Below are 20,971 nucleotides of genomic sequence, written 5' to 3' on the forward strand. Positions count from 1 at the left end.
CAATTAATCTTCACTGTGACTCTATATTAGTTATCTAAACCAGCAACAGTATCTTTCCTGTAAAAGTCTGTATACAAAATACACCATTTTTGGCTTTGACATTTATTATAAACAGTCTGTAATACATCATAAAATCAATCCATCTAAAACGAGTGCGACGGTTGGCTTTACAAAGGCTCACTCCATTTTTACAGTCTCGCAGAAATTCAGAGCCCCTGAAGCTTGCTGAAAATACCAAGCAAAAACAATATTTAGTTTTTTAAAAGACAGTACACAATACTATTCTATTTCTTGATTTGTGAAAGACCTGAAAATGTTTTAAGCTATTTAAAGAGCTAAAGCAGCTCATGGTATGATGTCTTCTATACTCAAGTAAAGGTTACATGGGTCAATCTATTATCAGTTTTTTCCAGTCATTGGATGACCACAGGTGAGATGAATAAGCATGGATTTAAAATACATGAAATCAAAGCAGAAAAGTGGCTTTTGGGCTTGATAATGATCACTAAATGAATTGTTACTAAGTGTAATTAATCTCTGTAACAAGCATCATCCCCAGAAACAAACTGTTTCCCAACTGGGTCTCAATTATTGAAAATCATGTAGTATAGTCCATCTTTCCTTTTACTTTTGGATCATGCTCATCATCATTGCTCTTGACTAATTTCTAGATTTATTGTTGTCGTTCTAGACATCCGGATTTCTTGCACTGCTTTAGTATGAAGCATAAGTCTACATTAAACTGCTAGAATATTCACTCTGCTTATGTCATCGATTTTTTGTGTTCCTCCTGACAATTAGAAAGGCAGCAAATAAAGATACTTTCTTTTAAATGAAAAAACTGAAATATTTACCTGTCTTCAACTGTCTTGTTGGAGGGGTAAAATACCTTGAATGAAAATCCACTCCTTGGAAATGAACCCTGCAAAGAAAAATGTATATACCGCACCTCTGTAAGTAAAAATACTGTAGAAATATTGAGACACACTTGGATCTGACTGCACCCCCTTCTTATTTTGGTAAAGCGTGAGGAAGTCTTACAGGGTTTATGCACAGGCAGTCAGTGTTGGTGACGGTGAAGGGGTCGTATTTGTCTGCGATGACCAGCACATCTGGCACGGGGTAAACCCGCAGGGAATAGTCGTAGGCCCAGTACACGGGGCTGACGTACAGCGGCAGCGGTGTCAGGTGTGCTTGCGATAAGATCGTCTTTACAAACTGCAAGATAAACGTAAATAGTTAGTTGGAACCATTTTCTCATGCAAACTCAATCCTGCAGATGCAAATGCCCTGTTAATAAAGAAGCTTTGAACCTTTTGTGTATCTCCCTCTGATTATTAACAATTTCTAGACAAAAGCAGCAACTCCACTACAAGTCAGCTGCTGGTTTGCTTGTTGTGTTGTGGGGTTTTTTTAATACATAAAGTCCTTTCTAAAGCATATCAGCCAATATTTGAAGATGTCAGAACTTTTTCATTGATCAGACTCTCCAACAAAGAGAATCTGCTGACCTGTTCCTCCAACCTACCAAGTACCAACACTATCCTTTTATTTTGTGGGTTTTTTTCCCTCAGGGCTTTCCTCGAAGCACCAGTTAACCACGAGACCCACACTTAAACACAGTCTTTTTCCCTGAACTGGGGAAATCACTTGATTCCCAAATGACTTTGATTCCCTTGGCTGTTCTATGAGTTGCCCACCTCCGGACACCAGCTGCCCCCTTTCACTTGCTTTTTCATCTGGCAAATTCCCCCCAGGGTATTTTGGTTCCTAAACTCTCTTCTTAAGCCACACAAAAGCTTTTATTATCTCCACTCAGTCATGGAGCTGCCATTAGGCTCCATTTTCCCCAAAGAGCCAAAATCACTATGGCAACTTGGTGAAAGGGTCTGGTGTTGAAAGAAAACAATGTACCAAGCATCGGCCCAGTTATTCCAACAATACTGTATGAGGCCTGAAGTCACTATTAATTCAATCTAATGTTAGTAATGAAATTCCCCTTTCTCATTCAGCATTTTACACTGCTGGCTGAAGTAAAAAACTAGTGACAGGCAGATAAAAAGCAAAGTATGCAAAAGAAATGCAATACTCTTATGTGCAGGAAGCATTGTAATGCACAATTCCACATTTTCTTCCTGATTCCTTCCTTTCCAAGCCCTGTGTGAGCACAGGGGAGTGAGGGTTTGCTGTACACACATACATGTGTGCAAACCACTCCAAAACCAACCTGCATCAGTGTCTGCAACGGCTTCTCTATGTTCACAAAGAAACCGAGTGCTGTCGCGATGGAGCAAAGGAATAAAGAGCTAAAAGAAGCTTCTGAGTCAAATGAATTTTAAAAAATCCCTATAAAATAAACAGAAAGAGACTCTATCCATCACTGCAACGAGCCAGTACTGCCTGGATCGCTCTTGTTCAATTATATCAGTAACTCCCATCAACTCCTGCTGTGCATTCGTTAACTACAATCATAACTCAGGGAGCTGTGGCGATGTATCAAAAGCAGGATTCAGACTGGAAGTGAGAAGGCAGGAGCAGCAGAAGACCTTTTGGAAAAGCGACACGCTGCTTTACTGCAAATGTCACTGATTAATTGATTAAGTCATTTTTTAAAAAAAAGTAATTTGTATTAAGCTTTGCCTTTAGGAATCGATGTTTCTTGGTACAACGTTCGTCGCTGGCGCTATGAAGTTCTGCGTTCAAGGGCATCTGTGGTGGGACAGCGAGAATGACTCAGTGCCATCAATCAGCATCACAGCTTCAGTTATTTGACTCTCAAGATGTAAATGAAGGTAATAATCCTAAATATATAGATCCTTCTTACAATCCCTCTTGGTTACTCTAGCAACGTGTCGTGAGAACACAGATCAGAGCATCCTAAAAACAGACGTGCTGATGAAAAACAATCTCAGATCTCAGCAAGAAGTGCTGAGCACAACTCACGTGGTTGGGAATGTCCATGTTGCTGCTCGGGAAGCGGACGCAGTTTCTGCACATTTTGTTCACCAAATCTTCCCGAAAGATGATTATTTCTTGGGTGCAATATTGAATCCTAAGTGGGAAACGTTAATGAAATTAAATTAATTGAGACGAAACTAAAAGATAGGAAGCTACATTAGAAAGTTGATCTCTAATATGGCAAAATGAAAAAGCACATTTCAATTAAAATAATACTTATCCATCGTCTCATAATTCTCTCCAGATTCAGAAAAAACATGATGCTTTTGAGCAGGATTTTTATACTCACTATCAAACTTTTAGCAATACTTCCTTTTGTCACTAATTTATTTACATCTTGATGTATTTAAAACAAGTTACAATTAATGCAAGTGAGGAAATCTAATAATTTGAAAAATTCAAGACAAATTTTACCAACATTTTAAATTTTTGAAAATATCTTGAAGTTATACTGTTACCTGCAAGGATTTGTGGTGAAAACTGAAAATGGCACCAGCTGTCTGAATTCCTCAGTAATATTTTCAGCCAGGGGAGGTCTAAAGTAAATAGCAATAGATGTATCAACAGAGCATCTTACCTTCCTTAACTCAAAATTCCAAAATTTGAGAAAGTGAAGCAAACTGACCTGGGTAAAATAGAACCAGGACCAGGGTCTTCAGGGCCAGGAACAAATACAAATCGACTGCTGTAAAAAGTTCAACACGTCACTTTTATACAAAATGACCCCAGGAGTACCTGAACATCGGTTGGGTAGCCCTTAGGTGCTAATAGCAGCGTCAACACTTCAACATTAGTTTATAAAGCCGCGCGGCTTGCATAGAACTCTGCTGATTTCACAGGAATTCCCAGGAAAAAAAGGGCTCCCTCAAAGAGCACTTCTGGGGAGTCATGTTTAATCCATGTGGAAAATGTTCCAGGGAGAGACAGTTTCACCTTTGCTCACTCAATAGCAGCTTCCATGGCTTATTTTAGATAAAATCAAAACCTTACGCTGCTGCCAAAACAAACTTACAGGCCTTGCTTGCTATCTGATCATAGGTGGCTCACAATAATGAGGAAACGTAGTACCTGTTAGTTTCTTAAAGTAATTAAAGCGAAGGTTTCACAAAATAAACAAATTTCCCTGGGTACCTTTTGTGAATGCTGGGATATTCACAGATAATATCTGCAAGAGCCTTCAAAGAACCTAGAGTCAGAAAAAAAATCATGATACAACACCTGGTTAGACAATAAACACACGTTATATGAATCACCTCTATATTTCAGTACATTAAAATGTGTCACTTAAAAAATAAGGGGTTTTTTTTCAGCCCTCCCCTCTTAATTTGTTTTACCATCATTTTAATTTACTGCACATGTCCAACTGTATACAAACACCTCCCTACCTTTCAGTGACTGAATTTGATTTTTTCCATACGGTGCAGATGAAAAATTTCCACAAAAGAAAAAGCAGGTTGGAGGTGCAGAGGAATAACCTGGGAAAATAAGAGTATCTGTGAGTATGACATTGAGTATAACATCCATTCACTCCAGTCTCTGTCAGCATCCTGTCCATAAAATGAAGGGCAAAAACTGAAACAGCACTTCAAGCTCTGCTGCTATTAATACACCTGAACTATTTTCTTGATACAGGCTTCTTTTAGCTTAAAAAGGATGACAGTGATGTACAAATGCCATTTCAAGGGAACCCTCTGTTATTTTCACACCCAGTTCCAAGAACATTTTTTCTGTGTATCCAACTAAATACTGACCCAGTCACGTAATTACACAAAATACAATTATAATAAATAATACAATTTTAAAATGCACTCTTTCCTTAGAGAGAAAAATAGGGATTAGGTAGCAATGGATTACTATTAACCTCTTTGCATCATTCCAGTTCAAGGGCTCTACCAATATTTAATTCACTTTTGGGCATTATAAAGCAACAGTAACTGGAATTTCCTGGGCACTTTAAGAATCTGATGAGTCCTCACAATATCACTAATCACCCAGAAAAATGTGCTTTATAGCAAAGAGTGGAAAAACAAAACTGATTCCCATCCCTAAGAGAAAAATAAAAACATCTGCTCAGGCTTTCGCCTCACGCTCGAGGCCACTCTCCTTTTCCCTACCGTGCAGCACCAGACTTGGATCCACTTCGCTATTTTTCAATCCAGTTGGTAAACAGGACAGAATTGTTTACACCAGAGAAATGGCTCATCAATGGTTTTTTTTTTAACTTGCCATTCTGCTATTATTTTTAGCTTCTAATTATGAAGCTTATCACTTGCCTATTAAAAAACGGTCTCAAAATAGTCGATCCAACATACGTGTCTTTGCCAGCTGAGTTCGGTTTATTAACCTCACTGACCAAAGTCCCTTTATTACATCAGCACACGCAATCTTAGGTCGAGCTCAGTTTGCTTCAAGGATCTTGCCAACTTTGATCGAGATAATGAACCGGTTTCGTAACTTCTGCACAAGGGTGGTAATTTGTGGCCAATTGTCTTTAAGTAAGTAGCAGTTTCCCACCCTTAACTTTTAAATCTAATTTTTAAAGCAGCCACTGCTCTCGCACCTCCATTCTACCTGAGACAGACAGGACGAGCTGTTCCAAAACTCCTCTGGAATAGAAAGAAACAATTCACACATCTTGCAGACACTTGCTCTCCAAACGTTGTCACCATTATTAATGCAATAATGCGTGGAAGGAACAGTTCATATTTTAAGAATAACTGGCATTTTTTCATTGGTAGAACAAGAAAGCATTCGAGGGACGGCTGATCTCCGATGAAGTGGGAAGGTTTTTTTAAACTAAGCCTAGGATCAGCTTTCATAAGCAAGAGAAACATTCTTGTCACAGCGCATAAAATGGCTACTGTCCAAAACAATATTAGTACTAAGTGATTTATGAAAAGGAAGGGTCAGCTTGCAAAAATATATTACAATCCAATTTTTTAAACTGTTAGAGAAAGATCCAAAAGAGATACAATAGCAACCATGAAATGCAAATAGCTGTCGCTAAGATTAGAGTGAGACTTCACTGGCTTTGGACTTGGGTTTGGCGGGATCCTACCAAAAATGCACCAGCTGGGTTTATTCTAGCTCTCTCAAAATGGAAACTCATCAAAAATGCACAATCCAGTCATAACAAGACTCTTGAAAATTGTTGCTTTTTTCATTTAAAGGGATACTTTTGAAAAAAGGCACAAAACCCGCTGTATTCCTGTCAGTTGTTCACTGACCAGCACCCCTGGCCTGGACAGGGATGCCCACGTGGGTGACCACACCATGAGGAGTTTCACAGAGCTAAACCGGCATAAAACTCATTCTCCAAAAAAGGCAATGAGTTTTCTGCAGGAAATTAGCTCACCGTTGTGTCCACGGAGGCCACGCAGCCATCACGCTGCCTTGTTCCACCCATCAGTGCTGCGAAGCGCTAAGAGAAATGGTAAAAAAATCTCAAAACCCAAGGCTCAGAGTCAAAGCAGCTCTCACCCACCCGAAAACATCGTGTGCAGCTTTTCCAGTACTTCTGCTTGGTCCAGCCAGACGTCAGAAAGAAACACAAACATGGCATCTTCATTTTCATCCTCCAGCTGCTTCAGTTTTGCAGAAGCCTTTACCGAAGCTGAAGAAGGCCCTCCAAAGAAGTTTAGATTCCCATAGAAGGCTCTACATCAGTAAAATATTCACATTAGTTCTGTTTCCTTCCCGAATAGTTAGTAGTTTTGATTATGACTCTCTTAAAGCCATTTTAATTATTATTTTTATTACGATAAGTACCTCAGATGGCATCAATAATCATCTGATACTTCATGGAGAAACAAATAAAAAGAAACGGCAGTCGCCTAGATATAAAGCAGGGGCGCTGCCTTTCCATAATTTAACAGCTCGTCTCAGGGTAACATTTTTCCTGGGTTCTTTCCCAAATCCATTCTTAGAGCAACAAGGAATTTCTTATTCCCATGTAAAAGTTATCTGGTTTTGCAACTGAGGAGGGTTTAGATCTCAATTGTTATTAATATGCAGAACCCAAGAGCCTTTGGAAGGGTTTTCCTGCTGATGCTACAGGCTTTAGTTCTGGTCCAAGTAGACCAGCAAGTCCTAGAAATGCTTCCTTAAAATTGTATTTATTTTGAAGCATTTGGAGAGGGGGAAGAACAGCATACTTTAATGTCACAGAAATGATAAAATAATAATGTGCTTACTTAGAAACCCACAACCAAATACAGAGTGAGGCTGTGGAAAGCCAGTTTTATACCTCGTGGTGGCAGAAGGCTCAGTAGGTGGAAATCCAAAAGCGTTCACATGAAAAACTTCATCTTCGTACCAACCTAAGAGATTTTTAAACAACAGAATAACCTTTTGTTATTTCTAACAACATCACGTCCTAGACGTTAGTCAGACGGTTGGCAGCCGGTCCTGGCTCCATCCATCCCTCCTTGTGACAGCGCCGAACCAAACCAGAGATCCACAGCTGAAAAACAGGCTGAGCGAGAAAACAACTGGGTTTTTTTTACCCCGGTCACTTCTTTGAATAGATTTGCTGCATGGCCACATAAAGGACCTTCTCAACCCCAGTAAGAATGCGGGGGAACAGGAATGATTTTTGCTGCCCTGCCCTAGAAGTGTCCATCAAACTGCACCTTTTCTGGAGACGCTGCAGCTGAAACGAATTCAGCTCTCAAGGTGAACCACTTTTAGTGATCAAACTCTTGAGGCCCCCTCTGTGCCTCGTGGACCCACTTTCATAGATTCTTTTTTCACTACACTGTATGCAGAATAACAGAAGAGCAGCGCAAAAAATAAACCCCCCAGCTTAATCCCTGGATACTGTTAGCATGAAGTCCCTATTCGTCTCCTTTCTTTTACTTATTTCTTTAACTCCAACTTGAATGTGGACAAATGTTGTAGTTTCACCTGCGCTGAAGTTCACATTAATGAACATACTTGCTCCTTGGCATCATGAAGTTACAAGCAATTTAAATATTCTGCATAATAGAGGCTCTAAAATTTCATACGAAGGGGACATGCCAGCATTGAACCTAAATTTTGTGTGGAATGTTATTAAAAGCTTTCCAGACAAAAGCGCCATTTTCTGTTGAGATCAGGCATCGTCCTTCGAGCAGCTGCATATCAAGATTATTAATGGTTGGACTCCATGGTCTTAAAGGTCTTTTCCAACCAAAATGACTCTATGGCTCTGTGATACTTGTCCCCACTATCATTCTTGCTCTTGACTTCTATTTAGTTTATCTTACAGATTTTAAACCTAGAATACATTATTAGAAAATAGACTAGGATAGTGTATTTTGCACAGAGTAATAACCTACAAACAGAACATCTGTCATTTTGCTAAAACATGTCCATGTTTTGCTAAAACAAGCCCTTCCATCGTCTTAATAAGAAGACTCACCAAAGCCTCTGAAGAACCAAAGCTTTGCCAACAGAAAGCAGCATTTTCAGCCTGTTAAATCATCCTGTTGGGCTGTTCTAGTCTGTCTTCCTAATCTAGTCACACCTCCTCGCGCACGTTGGAGCCAGGCTGACTAAGGCCAGTTCTCAAAGCTGCTACAGATACTCACGTCCCACTGACACCATCAAAAAACATGAGTTTTGCTGTGCTCTGTTCTCTCCCTACAGATCCCAGGATGTAACACGGGAGGTTTATGACCAAAAATCTCAGTCACAAACCCAGCTCATGGTCAAACCTCATCAACATGTAACTGCAGCAACAGCCATTAACAGAATAACTTATTACAAGGTAAGAAAAAAACGTCTGCTTTACCTTCTGCCAGAACAAAGCACGATTCAGTGTATAAACCACTGTGGAACTGGTGCAGAAAGGTTAAGAAATGTATTTTTCTTAGATCAGGGCTCTTAAACTAGTTCTTTAGCCCAAGTTTGCTTTCCAGCTGGTGTGATACATTTGGACACTGCTGAAAATTCAGAGGCTGCCTTAAGAGCCAGGCAAACGACCCCCAAACAGGGACACGTCTGCTTCTCCGAGCAGGAAAACTGACCGTGGCCTAAAGGTCTCTGTGAAAGGGCACTGAGCTGTAGCAGCCCATTTGAAAAGAAGGAAAAAGAGCCGCAGTTCTCAATACATATTTTTCAATGGTCAGAATAGGTTTCTTATTCAATTTCAAATTCTCCAGGTCCATAGGAAATTTCTTCATCACGGAAAAAGGATATTGCTTTACTAAGGTCTAGCTGGACGACTCCTGTAGGGTCTTCTAGGAAAAACTTCCCCTAAAAAACAGGATTGATTAATAAAGCAAAATACACCCAAACACATAAATGCTTCAATAAATGCATCTATCAGTCAGCACTTAGAAATCATTTAGCCATTTTTAGCATCATAAGGTTAGAACACGCTGGCAGAGCTGAAAACACTGTAGTTTATAGTACGTGTATCTTAGCACCTTCCCTTGGAGCTGCTGCAGTTTGGATTTCTGGTGCAGCCTCTCCTGCAATCACAGCCCAACTCCATGGCAAGTCTAAATAGTCATTAGAAGCACCAGCATTTCGAGAAGGGAAATGCCTAAAAAATGTCACCGGTTCTGGTTGCTGACGTAAAGCACCACAAAATTCCATAGTGAGAAGACAAAGGCATTTTCCCTCACACACCAGCATCAACTGCTCGTGGAAAAGTCTCTTCTTAGGGAATGGATCTTGCATCACTGACATTGATGTGGGTTCTGCCTCTGACTTACGTGACAGGAGAAAGTCGTGAGATATTTAAGCCTTCTCATTTTCTAATGTATTATAACACAGAATGAATAGTGACCCAGATACTCCACAATAAAAAGCAACCTACCTCCTTGAGCTGGGTTATCATCCCAAGCACAATCACTTCTCCCACTTTAGTTGTATTGCCCAATAGAGTTTCTATTGTTTTAAGCTGTAACCAAAGGCAAAAAAAATCAAATAAAAATTAAATCAAACTCTCCATCTATCTGTTCTCCAGCAACCGAGACAAAGCATCAACAGCACCTGTGTTTACATAAATACACAAACTATGGAGAGAATTCAGGCTCATTACAAACATCAGGGACACATTTCTGAATGTCAAAATGTAGCACAGTTTAGGAAAAGATTTCCAATAATGGCTGCTAGCATCAAGAACTGCTTAGCAAGTAAATATTTATTGTGATTATTTTGCTTACAAGTGGATTAAAACTGAAAAGAACAAGTGGCAATTTCTGTTCTTGTCTAAGAATGTCAATTGTAGTAATTGGAGCCTCAGCAGGACCAGCCTGCACCCACACAGCTGCTATTTGGTACCCAGGGACACACACGCATTCATCTTTTTTAAACAATATATAGTAATTGTATAACATAGGGAGAGCATTTAATATGAGAAAGCTGAGATGGGAACAGAAGACACTAAAGTTATGACCTTATTCAGTTGTGGGTTTGTGAATTTAGTGATTTCTTATGAAAGAAAGAAGCAGAGAAAATATCCCCAAGCAGAAGGAGGCAAAGTGTAATAAGCTGGACGGCTGATGTCAAAGGCACGTTTCTCTTGCACTTCGTACCAGCCTTTGAGTGGCTTGGTCATCCTGCTGATCTGAGCCAAATAACTGCATTTTTGACACACAAGCTAAAAATGATCAAAAATAACTCATTTCCATTGACTACCCATATGGGATGTAAGATTAAGATGTCACTGGAGAACTACTGCTTCGTTAAAGAGTGACACAAGTACAGTTCCCTTTGCAAGAAAAGAAAAAGCAGATTTTTTACCTGGAATTTGCTCGTACTGTCATTAGGGTGAGCAACGACTGCTGGGGGAGTAAACAACTCATGTCTGTGCGTCCTCTGCAGAAACCAAAATTGAAGTAATTAAGTTTAAAAATAAATGAGCACTGTCAAAAAGCCAGTTTATTACAACCACTATGAAAGCACTTTTTAAAGTTCTCTTAGTCTATGTTATCCAGCAATGTTTAATTTGTTAAGCTTCATCAGTTCTTTTGACAAGAATTCGCTTCTCAGAAATAGATACTCTATAATACCGGACAACAAAACTAAGCCCAAAAAGTAAAGTATCTGTAATGCTTCTAAAATAAGTTATTTCTGACAACCTGGAAGGAAGCGGTGAGTGAGCAAGGGAAGGTGAACTGTATTAAATGCTGACTATGTGGAAAATAGGTTTCTCTTCAGGGCAGGGCCTATTAAAAGTAAGCTTATTTTTTTTTTTTTAATAACAGGAGCAAGCTACACAAACACATAAACTGCAGAGAGCGTGAAGAAAATGCATTGTAGAAATTTTCACTTATTTTGCCTTCTTATGAGGAAAGACTGAGAGAGCTGGGGCTGTTCAGCTGGAGAAGAGAAGCTGAGAGGGATCTGATCAATGCTGATCAATATCTCAGGGTGGGTGTCAGAGGGTGACCAGCCTCTGTTCAGTGGTGCCCAGTGACAGGGTGAGGGGCAACGGGCACAGACTGAAACACAGGAGGGTCCATCTGAACACGAGGAGAAACTTCTTTGCTGGGAGGTGCCAGAGCCTGGCCCAGGCTGCCCAGAGCGGGTGTGGAGTCTTCTTCTCTGAGACATTCAAACCCGCCTGGACCGACCTGTGTGATCTGCTCTGGTGACCCTGCGTGAGCAGGGGGGTTGGACTGGGGGATCTCCAGAGGTCCCTGCAACCCCAACCATCCTGCGATTCTGTGATACCTCCAGCTGCTGTTCTCAGAAACTGTTTTGTGTGAGTGCGCCAATTCCAGCAGATTTCACTAATCCTGGTCACTGTATGAGCTAAAGCTTCTCCAGTTAATGGTTAACTGGTCTTGCAGGGTAGATGTTCCCAAATCGCAGTACACATGCTCCTCGGGGCAGCAAAGCCCCTGGCAGACAGAGAGTTGTTGCTGCTTATCTGCGTGTGTAACTACCGCATGGTCCAAAGGACGAGGCAGATCACACCAGCACAGACAAAAAGCTTCGCTCACACCTGGGTCAGGGCTGCGCACGGGCTGTCAGGGCTGCACAGAACCTGGAGCACCGAGCGGGATCTGTGCCGTGGATCTGCCGCTGCAGGTAGTGCAGACACCTGAAAAACAACTATCGAGTCGTCTGGTGAGCAACTCGCTCCTCATCCCACCGCTGCTCCCGCCGGGATGCACGGCAGAGGCAGGGGGTGAAATGGGGCTGGATCCTGACTAATTGGGCGAGGGGAAGGACGGGAAGAAGAGGGTCGTGAGCCTGTTCTGAGAGACGATCAGATGGCGAGAGCCAAGAGGCTGACTCCCCGTAGCTGTGAGCACAGCCCGGTCCAGAGCCACGACCCACAGCTGCTGGCAACACCTGGCAACACCACATCGTGGTGGTGCAGAGCACGTCACGTTGGGAAACCCTGTTCTGAAGCTACTTCCAACAGAAGACAAGACACGTGTGTCACCAAGAGATGACAAGGGGTGGCTGGCTCTCACTGAGCCTTTTGAAAACTGGAAAATTATTAAATGAACTAAACCAGAAGTGAATTTCAAAGCTTCAAGGAGAGCTTGAACAAGAGCTTCCCAGGGCTTTGGGTTTGCATTATCTCAACAAGCACAACATACAATGACACGCTAATCAAACGTAGTGTGGAGCCAGACTATAGGGCGGAAAAGAGCAAGACACACATAAAAATGCATAATCTCTTCTTACAACACGATGCTAAAATGCAGAAACACACAAATCCATCATGCTGTGTGGTGACAGTTGAGAAGCTGCTAAACCTTAGTCCAGATCCCGTTTTTATTCAGATTGTACTTCAACCGCACCTCACAAAAGCACCTCAACACAAAGCACTGTTGTACACCTAAGAACATAAAAACCAGCATTTTGTTTGTGTGTTTTATCAAACTTCTTCTGACCTGTTGCAAGATGGAGTAGCGTTCACGGAACAACTCCGCTTTATCTCTGGCAGTTCCAAATAAATTGGGTACAGGGAAGTTGGTCATGGACAGACTGCAAGAAGTTGAACACAATCAGGATTGAAAAAGGTACATTCCACACACAAAAAATGACTTATTGATCTAAAAGTTGTAGGAGGCTGCAAAAGCTAAAATACTACTGCATAACTTATTTACTCAATGAAGAAGATTACTCCTGTCTTTCTGCATTTTGAAGGCTACATCCATTTAGATTTACATCCTTTAGATTTATCTTTCCACCTGAACGGGATTCTGCTGAAAACAGTTTTCGAAAAAGCAGTTACGTGTTTCAAGTGGCCCTGAACAAGAGTATTTTCTTCCCTCTTGGTTAGCAGATTGTCTTAATGAGGTTCAAGCTTTTTAAAAGCATGGGCTCCTTTTGGCTCAGCGGCCTGGGCTGCTTGCTGTTAAAGCTAAATTCTTTAAGCTAGCAAAGCATTTACAACCAATTCCTCCAACTACTTCCTTTCTCCAACCTGGGGGGATCATCAGTTGCTCCTAATTTTTCTTTTTTAGCTTTGGTAGCTCTCCCTAGAAATCCTCCGGGGCTTCAGGGAGTTGCAGATACAGGTCCCCATTTCTGCTGCATCCTACCAGACTAAGAACCACCCCATGGATCATTGATTTATGAGCCAGCATTTATCACAGAGTGTGACGGGCTCTATAGAGACTAAGAAACACAATTGTCTCACCTTCTCACTCAAGCTCGAGATGAGCAGATCCAAGAGGGAAAAACCAGAAAACAGCCTTTTAACTATCTAGACATGGAGGATTTTTTTCTCGAAACAAGAAGCGGTTGAAAGTTAAAACATGTAAGACTTACGGCAGAAACTTCTTTCTTTCTGAATTATAAACATAACGTGGAATATCGAAGGCTCCGATAATGTTGAAAACATTTTCTCTGAAATAAGAATATATGTACAATGTTATCTGAAGAGGATGAAACAAACAGTAAGAAAACATGTTGAATATAATTATGTTCGCTTTGTTCACTATCACCCCGAGTTACCACCATTTCTCCTGCAACACTCTACCTATTGGATACTACCACATCTTCTATTAATAATCCAAAAAAGGACACTCTTCAGAAGGTGGTTCAGACATGAGAGAGGGATACATCTCCTTCCCTTACCATCCTGTGCTACCTTTTCTGACAACAGAACAGCCTTGGCATGGTTAATGTAAATAGGTTTGAACAACGGACGTGCAGAATGCTTCAGACTATTAATGGAGTTGAAATATCCCATTATATTTCCTGGTTCAGCTCTCTCCTGATGCCTCTCACTCCCCTCTTAGTGCAAGTGGATCAAATCCATCAGAGTAGATAAAATTATCCCATGAACCTTCACTAGGGCTCACAAGCACAGGACAACCGTCATTGCTGATTAGACACTGATGTCTTGGGCTTCAGAGCACATTTTAGACAAAACTTTCAAGCTTTCTGGAACATAATTCAAGAGGATTCTGTGCTGAGAATCTGCGCACACAGATTTCTCTTCACTTCTGGAGTGAAAAATACATTAAGTATATAAAGCAACACAAAGAAAAGTCACACTCAAGCCATCTGCATCATAAAGGTTCCAACTAGAAGGAGGAAAGTATAAAACAATTTTCCTTCGTAGTGAGAAACCGTGGGATCACAGTATCTAACTGACATGCCCAGCAAACCATTTATTTTCTCTCTTTGCATTACGATGTCAATACACAAGGTAAACACTAAAGGAAACACATTCATCACAATAACAAATAAAGTTCTCAGAAACTCAAGTAATTGCTCTTCACTTTGTTATCTGAGAGTGAAAATCAATCCCAGTTCTGAAAAAACAGCCCCTCTACACAAAAAAGCAGAAACAAGCACCACAGAGAAAAACTTTTCCAAGTGCTTTCAGAAAATAAGTATCTTACAAAAGTCAGCAAAATAACCTTAGATAATTGCGAACTAGAGGAAAGGAAATCAAGAAATGAACAGAATTAACAGGTTCTCCCTGCGCTGGTTTATTTTACTGGTTAATACTCAACTGGTATCACACGTAACACATAACCATAGCATTTTAATTCCAGAATGTCAGCATTATATTTAGGATCCCCTGGAGGCCTATCCATGAGAACAATTTTCCTAAGAAAGAACATTACCAACCTTCAAAGACAGCAGCAGGAAGACAAAAGCACAAAGCAATTCCTGAGTGTGCAGCACTGCAGAAAATGCCTGACATTTATTTCCCAGGAAGAAATAAGGGAATGAATACCGACTCCCATAAACCTCGAATAAAACAATAATGTCACCGTACATGGTTTCATCTGCTGCCTGGCTACACTCCTGGACCGCTGCTTCCACTGTGGATTGTTCAATCATGTCAGATGATACTGAAAAGAAAATTTCAAAATATTAAAACTGCAGCCAATGGAAAGCAGGAACAAAGAAAGCGAGGAAGTCTCAAATATTTTATGAGAAATGGTTCAGTCTTCTCAGAGGAATGTATTACACAAATAAGCATATTTTCAGTGAGCTAATGACACACAACGTTTTCTCTTTACAAATGGATCACTTAATATTCTTACCAGAAGGATACATCTCCAGAAAAAAAATAACCCACACACATACTGCGCCCACCATTAATTCCCTAAACATGGAGAATAAGACAATTTTAGTTTATGCAAAGCTGCTGAATATACTACAAATGTGTTAGATCTGAGTTTTCACATTCAGGAGGTTAATTTTGTTCCAGAACATTATCACACAGATTGCTGTCATAAATAAGTATTCAAACAGTTCAACATAATTTTGGAGATAGGCACATTGTTGTCTTCATGGATATAAACTGATCATGTAAATTAAAAAATATTTCTAAACGCTAATGTTTTGCTGAATGTAAAGGGAAGACCAATGAATGCAGATCCACAAAGGGCTTGGTCAGCGTTTCCAAGCCAAACTGCTGAGCTCCTGGAACAGAAACCAGCACGTTAAATCCTGCCCTCGAGTTCCCTGTTCAGGAAATGAGACTTAAAATGACAATTCCTTAAGTCAGTGATGAATTGCAGAGCAAAAGGGGCACTAAGGGTGCGAGCAGGACCCACAGGAGAGACCAGTGGGTCTGAATTGCATCTCTACCCCAAAGCTCAAACAAACTGGACAATATGGGAATTTATAGCACAAAATTCCGCCCTGGACAAAGACCGGTGTGGGCGAGTGCACTGAGTGCACACGCTACATTGGCCCTAGAGCTTCTGCACCGATTCAGATTTGTTCAAAAATGTGGATGTGCTAATTTGAACCATCAGGCTTTATGGTACATCAGGACCAGTTCTTCAAACTGCTTTTCCTGCCTGGCTGATCAGCTGTGATCTGTTATCCCACGGCCAGAGTAAAAACACAAAGCCAAAACTTCCGTAGTCTGTGCTCTAGTAAAACGACAAAGCGAGCACGTGTCCACCCTTGATTTAATTCGATTTAAACAGGACAGGCTGGGAAGGTTTCCTGAACTCATCTAAGGCCTAGTACTTATTTTAGATCACATTGATATATGGATTTGAGCCCTTTTCTGGACCTGGACTACTAAACAACAAGTGAATTAATTTATCATTATTTATTTCATTTATTTTCATATTTTAAAGGATAGTGTCAGATGCAAAGATGTCCATACAAACTCAGCTAGGTGCTTTTAATAACTGGCATTGAAAAATTTCGCTACTCTCGGAAGAGTCAGGAGGTACCAGGCTGCCAACTTTTTAAATGGCATAAATATATTTTGCTGATGTTACAAACTTCAGTATTTAACAAAACAAAATGTCAACAAATACATTTATCTTGATCAACCCAGTAGACTAGAATGATAGCTTAGTGTATACGCTGCTAGTAACTCTGTCTTTGTCTACATAACATTATAAGCACAAGATAAACTCAGCAAGCTTAGGAAAAATAAATTGATTACTTACAAGGCTGTTTTTCAACGGCATCGATGACATTTTCAATTGCATCGTCAAGTTCTACTTCACTGATGGACTGAAAAGCTTCGGTGAGATACTTCAGAGCATCCCTAGTTCCAATGAAGAATGTCAGCTCAAAAAGCAATTAATGTTCAATACAGTTTATACAAACTATGCCAATTCTGGCAGATGTGCCCATAATCACTAAACAGCTTGTGATTTAAAAAGTAGAAATCATTAATAATGCACTAGTTTAAGTCAAAGAAAAAAAAATCAGGATTGAAAACATTGAGGATAAGAAGCAGATACAGAGAACATCATCTTCATACAATCGTAGACAGGCTCATGTCAGAAGGGACCCATGAAATCTCCTGGTCCAGTTTTCTGCTGTAAGAGCTCCGGCCGGTCACATTTCTCATAGCGCTGTTCAGTCAAATTCTCAACATCTCTGACTTACAACCTCTCTTGGCCCTGCCCTGGTGCTTAACTACTCTTCTCGTGAACAATTTTTTTATAGGGTTGTAGAAAAGTCCAGGTTGGAAGGGACCTCTGGAGACCATCCGGTCCAACTTCCTGCTGAAAGCAAGGCCTTAGGCCACACTGTCCAGGGCCCCACCGGGCCCAGTCTAAAGTATTTCCAGTAAGGGAGATACCACCACTTCTCTAGTCAATCTACTCCAAACTTTTATTGTTCTTGCAGATTTTATTTTAAGCTTGTGCGCATTGCCTCTTGCCACCTCACTGTGCACCCCTGAGAAGAAAGTACCTCTGTCTTCTTCATAACCCCACCTTTTAGGAAGACTGGGATTAGATCCTCCTGAGCCTTCCCTTCTTGAGGCTCAATAAACCCAAATCCTTCACATTTTTTCCACATCAAGTTCTCCAATACTCTAATCATAGAATCATAGGATAGTCTGGGTTGGAGGGCCCTTCCCAGCTCCCCCAGTGCCCCCCTGCCATGAGCAGGGACATCTGCACCAGCTCAGGTTGCTCAGAGCCCCGTCCAGCCTGGCCTGGGATGTCTCCAGGGATGGTTCAGCCACCACCTCTCTGGCCAGCCTGGGCCAGGCTCTCACCACCCTCAGGGCCAACAATTCCTTCCTGAATCTCCCTCCTTTAGTTTAAAACCATCACCCCTTGTCCTGTCACAACAGGCCCTGCTGAAAAATCTGTCCCCATCTTTCTTATGGGCCCCTTTTAAGTCCGGAAAGGCCGCACTAAGGTCTCCCCAGAGCTTCTCTTCTCCAGCTGAACAGCCCAGCTCTCTCAGCCTGTCCTCCCAGCAGAGCTGTTCCAGCCTCGGGTCATTTCTGGGGCTCCTCTGGCCCCTCTCCAGCAGGTCCATGTCTGTCCTGTGCTGAGGATCCCAGAGCTGGATTATCTCGGTGGTCCTCCTCTAGACTCTCTCCATTTTTTTAATGTCTCTTGAACCGAGGGGACTAGAACTGGACAAGTGGCATTCCTTCTGTGCTCTGGCTCCTTCTCGGTAAGTCCTCATTAGGCAGTTGGATCATCCTCCCTCTCTTTTCTGCAGACCGAGCACACCCAGCTCCTCCTGCTTCCCTCGCACACCACCAGCTCCAGCCACGGCCACCTTAACAGCTCCCCGCACAACCCGCTCCAGCTCATCAGTATCTCCGAGACTGGAATTATTTAAATTCTAAATAACACAAGGATTAGAAATCTGCTTCTTTCCTCATCCTTAGACTACAGTCTCGCAGTTCAAGATGACAATTTTCTTATTAATGTCATCTGTCAGCCAATCCAAGCTGGCATTTTGGTTACCAGCCTGACCTTCAGAATGTCTCGGTTCATTTAACTGTGGGAGTCAAGAGCTCTGAACTTGCCTCCTCACTAATGAAATTGCCAGGACGTCGTCCAAAATAATCACATCCCATCCACGCCAGGAACAAAATGGAACTAATATTAACGCATGATCTGGAAAGGAAAAATATGAGCAACGGAGCCCCAGGCTCTCTTATAAATCATGACACCTTCCACAGCAAGCAAAATCACTTTTCCTTGACCTTGCAATTTCTAACCAATACACATTACCATCTACCTTTGGAAATACCATTTCTTCCCCTAGTGAGAGATGCTGAACACGGAATGGGCAAGTGCAACTTGGGAAAGAGGTCCCGGAGTTGTCAAGGACAGTGGCAGACACCAAAAAAAAAAAAAAGAAAAAAGAAAAAAAAAAGGCAAAACATCCAGCATCAGGAGGGTACCAAAGGGAGATCAGGGCAGGTTTTGGTGCTGCCTAAACCTACGGCAGGTGCTGCATGTGTGGAGGTGGATGTCAGAGGCCCACAGCAGCAGGACGGGCAAACCAACAGGGTTTTGGAGGCTCCAAGGGCCTGAGCGTGCGGACGAGGAAGAAGAGGGAAAGAAATCACCGCATCCCCGAGGAGGCGACGCGGGGCGTGCGGACCTGTCCCCGGACCAAATCCCACACGGCGAGACCCCGAAAGCAGGAGATGGGCTGGGGGGAGGTCCGAGCAGCCCGCCCAGCCCGGGCGCAGCGGGAGCCGCCGGGGGCCCGTCCCGGGCGGCGTGTCCCGCCCGCCGCCCGCCGGTACTCACGCCCTGAGCAGGAGCCCGCGCAGCCGGAACGCGGAGCTCAGGCGGCGCCGCAGCCGCTCCGGCTCCATGACGGGCGGTTGGCGCCAAACGGCTCCGCGCCGCCCCCGGCCGGCCCCGGGGAGGGCGGAGGCTCCGGGACGGCCCCGCCGCGCCCCTCGGGGCTGCGTGTGGAGAACCGTGGGGTCGAGGTGCCCGTCGACTCGGCCTCGTGTTTTCCGACGTCTGGAAGAAGCGGTGGCTGCAGCATCGCCCACCCCAGAACGGCCCCGCTTTGTGACCTGCTGACACCAGAGCTAAGGCGCAGTTTTTCCGTGAATTTCACAGCAAAAAAGGTAATGCTAAGGACACCAAATACTCTTGCTGCTGAGATATCCAGCAGAATTACCAGGGTATGATTTTGTTGCCTTACAGGCAATGTAGTTCCCAATACTTCTGCCCCCTTTCACAGAATCACAGAATGTTAGGGATTGGAAGGGACCTCGAAAGATCATCTAGTCCAATCTGCCTGCCAGGGCAGGAACACCCAGATGAGGTTACACAGGAAGGCGTCCAGGCGGGTTTTGAATGTCTCCAGAGAAGGAGACTCCACAACCTCCCTGGGCAGCCTGTTCCAGTGTTCCGTCACCCTCACTGAGAAGAAGTTTCTTCTCAAATTTAAGTGGAACCTCTTGTGTTCCAGCTTGAACCCATTACCCCTTGTCTTACTGTTGGTTGTCACCGAGAAGAGCCTGGCTCCATCCTCGTGACACCCACCCTTTATATATTTGTAAACATTGATGAGGTCACCCCTCAGTCTCCTCTTCTCCAAGCTAAAGAGACCCAGCTCCCTCAGCCTTTCCTCATAAGGGAGATGCTCCACTCCCTTAATCATCTTTGTGGCCCTGCGCTGGACTCTCTCCAGCAGTTCCCTGTCCTTCTTGAACTGAGGGGCCCAGAACTGGACACAATATTCCAGATGAGGTCTCACCAGGGCAGAGCAGAGGGGCAGGAGAACCTCTCTAGACCTACTAACCACCCCCCTTCTAATACACCCCAGGATGCCATTGGCCTTCCTGGCCACAAGGGCCCAGTGCTGGCTCATGGTCACCCTGCTGTCCACCAGGACCCCCAGGTCCCTTTCCTCTACACTGCTCTCTAATAGGTCATTCCCCAACCTATACTGGAACCTGGGGTTGTTCCTGCCCAGATGCAAGACTCTACATTTTCCCTTGTTATATTTCATTAAATTTTTCCCCGCCCAACTCTCTAGCCTGTCCAGATCTCGCTGGATGGCAGCACAGCCCTCTGGCGTGTCAGCCACTCCTCCCAGCTTCGTGTCATCAGCAAACTTGCTGATAGTACACTCAATTCCCTCATCCAAGTCATTGATGAATATATTGAATAGTATTGGTCCCAGAACTGACCCTTGAGGCACTCCACTCGATACAGGCCTCCAACCAGACTCTGCCCCATTGACCACGACTTTCTACCCTTGTGAGCCCTGGTGCAGGTTCCACGGCATCTCTCGTAGTCCAGAGTCTCTCCAGCTTCAGTTTTACCTGCCATAAAACATCCATCAAACATCACCAGCTGTGAACTACTCTCGCTTGTACCCCTGTGAC

General features: G+C 42.8%; 1 protein-coding gene across 1 annotated transcript; it reads right to left on the reverse strand.

Annotated features, from left to right (window-relative positions):
* Positions 1-206: 206 nt before the first annotated feature.
* Positions 207-19,438, reverse strand: POLE2 (DNA polymerase epsilon 2, accessory subunit). The gene is made up of 19 exons (XM_065635488.1): positions 19,371-19,438; positions 16,797-16,897; positions 15,152-15,227; positions 13,687-13,764; positions 12,804-12,897; positions 10,693-10,767; positions 9,764-9,847; positions 9,139-9,195; positions 8,732-8,780; positions 7,205-7,277; positions 6,443-6,615; positions 4,344-4,433; positions 4,090-4,144; positions 3,584-3,643; positions 3,417-3,494; positions 2,944-3,052; positions 1,042-1,218; positions 855-922; positions 207-225 (listed from the first exon to the last, which is right to left on the reverse strand). Exons 1-19 carry the CDS (start codon positions 19,436-19,438, stop codon positions 207-209), a joined length of 1,584 nt encoding a protein of 527 aa, XP_065491560.1.
* Between the last annotated feature and the right edge of the window lie 1,533 nt (positions 19,439-20,971).

This window comes from Caloenas nicobarica, chromosome 5, assembly GCF_036013445.1.
Source record: "Caloenas nicobarica isolate bCalNic1 chromosome 5, bCalNic1.hap1, whole genome shotgun sequence".
In the NCBI taxonomy this organism is placed as follows: domain Eukaryota; kingdom Metazoa; phylum Chordata; class Aves; order Columbiformes; family Columbidae; genus Caloenas; species Caloenas nicobarica.